The 8,466-nt window shown below is 40.6% G+C and overlaps 1 protein-coding gene across 2 annotated transcripts; it reads right to left on the bottom strand.

Moving 5' to 3' along the window:
* Positions 1-523: 523 nt before the first annotated feature.
* LOC139158436 (histone-lysine N-methyltransferase SETMAR) lies at positions 524-8,180 on the bottom strand. 2 transcript variants are annotated; one of them, XM_070735745.1, is made up of 2 exons: positions 8,102-8,180; positions 524-1,488 (listed from the first exon to the last, which is right to left on the bottom strand). In XM_070735745.1, the coding sequence occupies exons 1-2, from the start codon at positions 8,174-8,176 to the stop codon at positions 706-708; spliced, it is 858 nt and encodes a 285-aa protein (XP_070591846.1). In that variant the 5' UTR covers positions 8,177-8,180; the 3' UTR covers positions 524-705. The 2 variants fall into 2 exon arrangements, with proteins under 2 accessions (XP_070591846.1, XP_070591847.1); XM_070735746.1 differs by having other exon boundaries at positions 8,049-8,112.
* Positions 8,181-8,466: the final 286 nt, after the last annotated feature.

Raw genomic sequence — 8,466 nt, 5'->3', positions numbered from 1 at the left:
CAAATTTAAGCACCCCGAATCCAGCCCATAGGCCTTCAGTTTGACACCCCTGCCCTAGTACAATATTGCCTAATCCTGAAATTATTTGGTGAAGACTGGGAACATCACCCTACTGAGAAAAAGAACATGTGAGATGACTTCTTAGCAGAAACAGCCATGGCAGTGAGAGAATTGCTACGGGTTGATTTAATGATCTCAACCCACCACAAAGCAATGAATATGGCTTGAAAGGAAAAAAAGGTAGCTCACCCTTGTCCCAGTATCTCTTGATATTTCATTATCACTTCTTGCACACACTTCAGGGCAAGATTTCAATCAGTTCAATACAAAATTTACAACTTATCTTGAGGCTGACATATTTCATGTTACAGCTGATGTTCTGGATGGAAAAACATTTCATTGGTGCATAATTAAACTTGTTCAGCCATTTGAACAAGCATCTCTGTGTTTTGTATGTGGGGATATGATGTTATCACCGCTGGACATTCCAGTAGCTAGCTTTAAAAGAAGCACCCAGCTGCTCTTTTCGCTTTCAGACATTAATAATAGTCCTTTATTACAGTCAAAGACCATCAATATAATAATATTTTTTTAAAAAACCAGAACATCCAAGAACCGTTTCAGATTCTTAGAATCTAGACATTTTAGTGTCTCTTTGATCTTAGTAGCAGATTCTTCGGTGATAAATGTAGTCCTTGACTTACATTACTTTCTCTTACCATCTTTGAGGAATAAAGAACTGTCAAAAGGCAAGAAACCTGTACATGATTTAGTTCTACAAAAACAAGGTTTCTTTGATTCTTTCCCTTCTTGCTTGCTGCCTTGTTCCTCTATGGGCAAAAGATTATGATACCTTCCAGAATAATCGTATGAAAGCTCTTCACCTGCACAAATGTCACGGTCAGCAAAAAGTGCTAACTTGGGCACCATTGAATCTATTCGGACCGGCACCATAAAGAGGTTGGGCTCACAGGAGTGGTTCAGGAATCTACCAGCATTGCCGATATATGTGGGGTCTACAAAAGTCTCCATTGTCGTCCCATCATACAAGTGTTCCCTAACTGCTATAATGTAATTTGAATCACTTGATGTCTGCAACTGAATCCTTTTACGTGCTTCATTAATGTCTAGAATTTCCCCAGCATATTCACACACAAATCGTCTTTTGGGTATGAATTCCAGGGTGCGAAGACCCCACCCTTTCTCAGTGGTCTTGAATACTTCCACCTGGAATTGTAAGCCCCGTTGAACTACTCTATTTTGACACATCTCTCCACAATGGCACATAATGTTGCATTCAAAAATCGGCTTTGAAAATCCCAGTTCACTTCCTTCCATCTCAATGGATAAGTTCTTATAATTTTCTCCATAGGGAAGACAAGAACATGCTGGAGCCAGACAGGAAGCAGAATGACAGCTGCAGCCAGAGAAGGAAATCTCAGATGGGTCTGGTTTGCCTCCAGGTCCAGGCACATGATCGGGACTATACTGAAAAACAAAACAAAGGAAGTCATCTTGAGGGCTATATATTCATAGCTGAAGAGGCTGGCACAATATATTGTGTAAAAAGGCAAAAGAATACAGAATAATAACAGTTGTCAGGCCGAAGCCATCGTGTGGATTCAGAGGCTTTGGCCTGCCACAGTAGTTTAGCTTTAGGGGCTTTTGGGAGGGGCAGTGGATAAGAGGAAAGTTACCAGACACAACAAATTCCTTTCTTTGGGCCAAGGTCACCTTTTTTTTCTGCATCAACTGAAGAAAAGAGGAAGTTGGTGGAATCCCTGCCACGGATTGGGTCTTGTGATGAACTTATGGCATGGGGGTGGGGGTGGTGTAAGATGAACTTTAATCTGGGTGGAAACTGGGAAATTATTATTATTATTATTATTATTATTATTATTATTATTATTTATTGGATTTATATGCCGCCCCTCTCCGAAAAGTCGGGGTGGTATATAAATATGCCAGTACCGGATCGAAGCCAGCGTGTATAACATGGCTCTGTTAATAAATTGAACTTTGAGTGCCAGAACTGGATTGGAATCTGATTTATTTCTCAGATGCTATTTGGGGCGTTAACAACAGTTGTAAGAGACTACTAGTCTATCTTCCTGCAAAAGCAGGAGACCCTATACCCATGATGGCGAACCTATAGCAAGCATGTCACAGGTGGCACGCAGAGCCATCTCTGTGGGCACACAAATCATTGACTTAGTTCAGCTACACTCTGCATGCACATATGCCCCGCCCAGCCAGCTGATTTTCGAATGTCCGCTGCGCATGCACGGGGCGCATGGAAATGTGTGTGTATGCACGAGGATGGAGGAATTTGCATACATGCATGGGGTCACGTGCACATGCACGGGGCAGCGGTTGCGTGCACGAGTGGGGGTGGGAAGCACAGGGGACCATGCACGCATGCACGGGGGAATGCAGGGTGGCCACACACATGTGCAAGGAATGTACAGGCCTGCATGGGGGGAGGGGAAAGGGCACAGAGTGCGTGGGGGGGTGTCGCTCATACATTGCATCATTTCATTGCTTTCGGTATGCAGTAACAAAAAGGTTAGCCATCACTGCCCAATGCCATTTCAGACCCCATAGACCTATCAATATGTTTTACTTACATAAAAGGTCATATACTATAATATATTTTGACAATGGGTGAAAAAAAACACAGAAAGAGAGAGATTTAAATAGTCATAAAAAGATTTAATCAGTGGTGAAGTATCTTAACAGACCATCTATTTCTAGATAGTCTATCACTATCTCTGTTGTGCTTATATACAATGCTTATGTCAGCTTATGTGGAGAAATAGAGTACAGTGGAACCCCGACATAAGAGCTGCTCTACTTAAGAGCAACTCGAGATAAGAGCTGGGAGGGGAGAGATATTTTTGTTCTACTTACAAGCCCAAATTCGAGATACAAGCGCCAAGGAGCTGTCTCCTGAAGCCAAACGCTAACTTCCGCGTTCGGCTTCAGGAGACAGCTGCGAAGCGGCGCGCGTGTTTTAAAAGGTTGCAGCCGGCCTGGGGGGCTCGGGGGGGTGCTTGCAGCTTTCTTTCTTGCTCTTTTTCTTTCTCTCTTTTACCTTCCCTTCCTCTATTTCTTCTTTTCTTTCTCCTTCCCACCTTCTTCCCTCCCTCCCTCCCTTCACTCATTCCTCTCTTACTCTCCCCTTTCATAAGTTTCCTTGCTTCCTTCCTCTGTTCCTGTCCCTTCCCCCTTTCTTTCTTTCTTTCTTTCTTGCTCTTTTTCTTTCTCTCTTTTACCTTCCCTTCCTCTATTTCTTCTTTTCTTTCTCCTTCCCACCTTCTTCCCTCCCTCCCCCCTTCACTCATTCCTCTCTTACTCTCCCCTTTCATAAGTTTCCTTGCTTCCTTCCTCTGTTCCTGTCCCTTTACTCTTTCCTTCCTTCCTTCCCACCCTCCGTCCATTCATTCACCCATTCCTCTCTTGATCGCTTAAAGCCGGTCCCTGGTGCAAAAAGGGTTGGGGACCTCTGTCCTACAGGATTGGGTGGCAGAGAAGTTGAACATATGTAAATTTAAAAGTTTAAGAAAGTTTACAAGTTAAGTGAAAGAAACTTCATTATTCATTTATATGTACATGTACATTTCTTCATTAAAAACATGTCTTTCTGCATAATTTAGACTAACTTTGTGAGTTTTTTTAGGGCTGGAACCAATTAAAATTATTTACATTAATTCCTATGGGGAAAAGTCGTTCGAGATAAGAGCTGCTCGACTTAAGAGCCCAGGTCCGGAACGAATTAAACTCGTATCTCGAGGTACCACTGTATTTGTCTACAATGAGAACAGATTTTGGTGATATTAATTGTTCAACTGCACCAGTACTTTTATTCAGGCTCTGGGAAATAACTCATGTTATTCCAAAAAGAAGGACAGCATATTCTCCTTTTAAAAGTCTATGATTCATGCATTCAATTTCTAGTTAACAAATCAATCATTCCTTGCAATAGTTTTGTTTTCTAAATGAACATGTATGAAAGTAAGATAGAAAAACATGAGGAACGAGAGAGATTTGGAAAGAAACATTAATCAGATATGAACAGTACAGTATTTTTTTTTAAAAAAAGAACAAATGATGTCCAGTAACCACAGCAAATACTCCTCTTTTTAAACCAATATCAGTTTGCTACTTGGTAGTAGTCTAAAGCAAACCAGACAATTGTCTTTTTACCATTTTCCTCCCTTAATTGATTTCTTCAGAATTTATTTCTTACTATGCAGATGCTTACCCACAGGGCTCAATTGAGGATGCATTCATCATTTAATTCCTCTAAAGTAGCTTATTAGCTGAAGCAAGAATAAAATTATCTTGCCAGCCTACCAAATCTCATCTGGCTTTCAAAAGTAGCTTGGTAAATTCTCTGACACTATGATTAACTGAAGCTGTAGTCTCTACTTGGAATGAAAGTTTATTTAGATTGCTTAATGTCCTCTCCCTTATACATCAACCCTAGGGGTTACCTTGATGCACCAATTAGCTCTGGGAGATGTATATAAGAAGTCATACCTAAAATACTGCTACAGAAACATAAGAGGCCAATCCAACACATGTAAAAGCCAGCACTAAGGACTTATTGTGAAAATAACAGAAGCCTAAATATTTTTTACTCATAAAGAAAATGCATCCATGGGTGGGAATTTTGGGTGGGGGACAGAAGTGCCTTCAGTGTCTATTCTGAGGACTGAGAGTGTCGTATTTTCCTTAACTGTTCCTGCATATATCCTTCAAAGTTATTCCTTTACAACAAGCTATAGGAGCTATGGTGGTGCAGTGTTTAGATTTCAATACTGCAGGCTAATCCTGCTGACTCCCAATTGCCAGAATTTCAGTAGTTTGAGTCTCACTGGCTCAACGTTGATTCATCCTTTCATCCTTCCCAGGTCAGTAAACTGAGGACCCAGATTGTTGAAGGCAAATATGCTGACTTTTGTAAACTGCTTTAGGAGGGCTATTAAGCTGTATATAAAAGTCTAAATACTATTGCTATTGTTCCACCTAATGTTCCACCTAACTTTCAAATTTTCAGTATAGAACTTTATCTATCTATCTATCTATCTATCTATCTATCTATCTATCTATCTATCTATCTATCTATCTATCTATCTATCTATCTATCTATCTATCTATCGGATTTGTATGCCGCCCCTCTCCGTAGACTCGGGGCGGCTAACAACAGTAACAAAAAACAGCATGTAAATCCAACACTAAAACAACTAAAAAACCCTTATTGTAAAACCAAACATCCATACATAAGATAGCATTGATGATACTTGTGGATTACTTCTGGTGGAACCAGAACGACAGTAGTACCCATGACCTCTTAGCATTTTTCAGAACCACCTGAAATAATTTCTTTTTTTATTAGCTATAGGCACTGAGAATTGGAGGCATTGTTCTCTTTCCTGGGACTAGTTCCAGCCAGTGCTGTGGGAGTGGGGAGGCATAGAGGTGATATATAATATATAATTCATATATAATTCCTGCACTATAGGATTTCTTGGGGTTCAACACTTTCCCCTTCCAGTTAAGCCTGATGTGAAGATGGTGTGTGAGATCATTTGATGAAACATGAGCAAATATCAGTATGCTGATATCCAGTTGTATATTTTTCTCATTCAAGTACAGACCATGCTCACCTCTTCTTAGTTGAGCCTAGTCATAGACAGCCACACACAACTGCAAGTTCATTTTAAACATCTTTTATATTAAGAATATTTAGTCAGATTACAAATCTTACATTAAAATACTTTGTACAGTATTCATTTCAATAGAAATGTGCAATGAAACATTTGAGGTAACAGCACACAATAGTTCTTCCAGAACAAGAGTGACATCTAATGGATGGTACTGATTACTCAACTTACACTAACTAGAAGGAAAGCAAAACTGACCTTTTCACACAGGGTGGTATAAAGTTTCTTTAGCATCTGCATCAAAAGTATACATTAAACTAGAGATATAATGAAAACCATATTTTGAATTTATGCCCCTCATAGTACCATTAAGCAAACCAGTTTGGTCTGGTGGTTAAAGCGCCAGGCTAGAAACCAGGAGACAATGAGTTCTAGTTTCACTGTAGGCAGGGAAACTTGTTGGGTGACATAGGAAAGATTGGTTAGACCAGTCACTCACTTTCAACCCTAATACCTCACATGGTTATTGTGGGAGGAAGAATAGGAGACTGCACTATGAAACAAATAGTAGATCTAATGAATAAACTATTTGCAAAGCAGCGCAGGAAAAACTATTCCACATTGTCAAAACTGACGAATGGAATTATATAGAGCGCTGGTGAGACCACATTTGGAGTACTGTGTTCAGTTCTGGAGACCTCACCTACAAAAAGATATTGACAAAATTGAATGGGTCCAAAGACGGGCTACAAGAATGGTGGAAGGTCTGAAGTATAAAACGTATCAGGAAAGACTTAATGAACTCAATCTGTATAGTCTGGAAGACAGAAGGAAAAGGGGGGACATGATCGAAACATTTAAATATGTTAAAGGGTTAAATAGGGTTCAGGAGGGAAGTGTTTTTAACAGGAAAGTGAACACAAGAACAAGGGGACACAATCTGAAGTTAGTTGGGGGAAAGATCAAAGGCAACATGAGAAAGTATTATTTTACTGAAAGAGTAGTAGATCCTTGGAACAAACTTCCAGCAGACGTGGTTGGTAAATCCACAGTAACCGAATTTAAACATGCCTGGGATAAACATATATCCATTGTAAGATAAAATACAGGAAATAGTAAAAGGGCAGACTAGATGGACCATGGGGTCTTTTTCTGCCGTCAGTCTTCTATGTTTCTATGTTTCTAACTGCACCTTTAGGGATTATGTTAAGACTGGGGTAATTATTTTCATTGTATACTTTCTTTAAAAGTGTTTCAAACACTTTCAGTGTTTTCAAAAACTTTAAAAATATTTTAATCCAAGTAAAAAATAATAGAAACATGTAACTTAATCTACTGTTCACCAGTGAACATCTGAACTCTACTTATATTAATGGAGCTTGATCAATCTATCGGCCTCAGGCTGCTTACAAAGACATTTCAAAACCATCTTATCAATTGGTAGTTTTATTGCTTTTTTAAAAAGAAAGGTTTTTGCCATGTGCTGGTTATTCAAAGCCTATTATTTCTGATAGTATCCATTAAATGTGAAAATCAGTTAACTCGGTGCAATATAGAATGAGGACAAACTTTTAAGGTTCCTTTGATGTCTTTGGCTTTGGATATCCTTTTTGTCATACGGATCATTATTTGAAAGTCGGTGATCACAAAAGATGAAAGGAGGCATATATGTATGTATATATGTATGTGTGTGCGCGTAATGTGTTCTTCAGCCCTGTTGAAGCTGTGCTTTCTGCATGTTGTTTTCTGTTATGTGTCCCTTCACTGTTGGGAATGAGTTTGTACAACCTAAATCTCCAACTGAAAGAGAAACGGTTCCTGTAATCTGCATTTTGGAGAGAAATGCGTCCATGCTTCAGCACCATTCGAAGGGTGTTCATCTCAAAGTGCATTGCTAAATGTCTATGGAGATTCCCAGTCATCCAGGTCATGGCTGTCCCAAAGGTGCTTTTTATCAAAGAGGAACTGGACTTTTCTTTGAAGACGTTTCGCTTCTCATCCAAGAAACTACAAAGAACAAATCCTTCCATTCCCCCACCATCCATCCAGAACTGAGGAAGCATCTCGGATGAGAAGGGAAACGTCTTCAAAGAAAACCCCGAAAGTCTAGTTGTCGCCTGATAAAGTACCTGTGGGAACTTACTCTCGCCGGGTGCATTAAAAGCGCCAGTCGCGGAAACCCCGCGAACACAGCGCTTCCGTTCTAATCTACAGCCCCGCCCCACGACCACTGAATTCTAGGCATTGTAGTTTTCAAAAGCTTCAGGCTTGCGCTGCAGATATAGGAACAACCAGCCCACAGAAACAGAAAACTCTAATTCCCTTTCGACGCCACTGCCGCGGCTCCATATAAAACATAAGCTTTCTATCGGTACCTGCCTGCAGACTGTGGCTGGGTTTTGGCCAGCTTCTCATTCTTCCGCATCTCTCACCTGAAAATCCGGAAGTTCCTCCAGCCGCGGCCACATGGACACCGGAACAGCCTCCAGCCCGCGACTCACGTCCATAATCCGTCTCTATTTGAGGGGAGAATGGCAGTCCCTTCGGCCTCTTCCTTTGCCCCGCCCTTTCTGCCGGGATTGGCTACCGGGCCAGTTTCGTTTTACCAATAGCGAGCATCAGCCAATGGCAAAAGGGAAGAACTTGGGGGACGTTCCTCGGTGTCTTTTCAGGACTAATTTATAGAGTAGCGTAGAGCACGCTGCTTCCGGGTTTCATCTGACAATTTCTCTACTCTTTACTGAAAAAAAATCAGTGTGGAAGAAGACAGGGTTTTTACCTAGAAATAGTTGGTTTT

The sequence above is a fragment of the Erythrolamprus reginae genome, chromosome 2 (assembly GCF_031021105.1).
Source record: "Erythrolamprus reginae isolate rEryReg1 chromosome 2, rEryReg1.hap1, whole genome shotgun sequence".
Lineage (NCBI taxonomy): Eukaryota > Metazoa > Chordata > Lepidosauria > Squamata > Dipsadidae > Erythrolamprus > Erythrolamprus reginae.
Note: the sequence above shows the minus strand (reverse complement) of the source record. Positions and strands in the feature narration are given on the sequence as shown.

Bases quoted from the DNA above. Each gene is read 5' to 3' on its own strand.
- LOC139158436 (XM_070735745.1), bottom strand. From the start codon at position 8,176: ATGGACGTGAGTCGCGGGCTGGAGGCTGTTCCGGTGTCCATGTGGCCG. The intron at 1,489-8,101 runs GTGAGAGATGCG...TTTGTTTTTCAG, and splicing joins AGGAACTTCCGGATTTTCAG to TATAGTCCCGATCATGTGCC.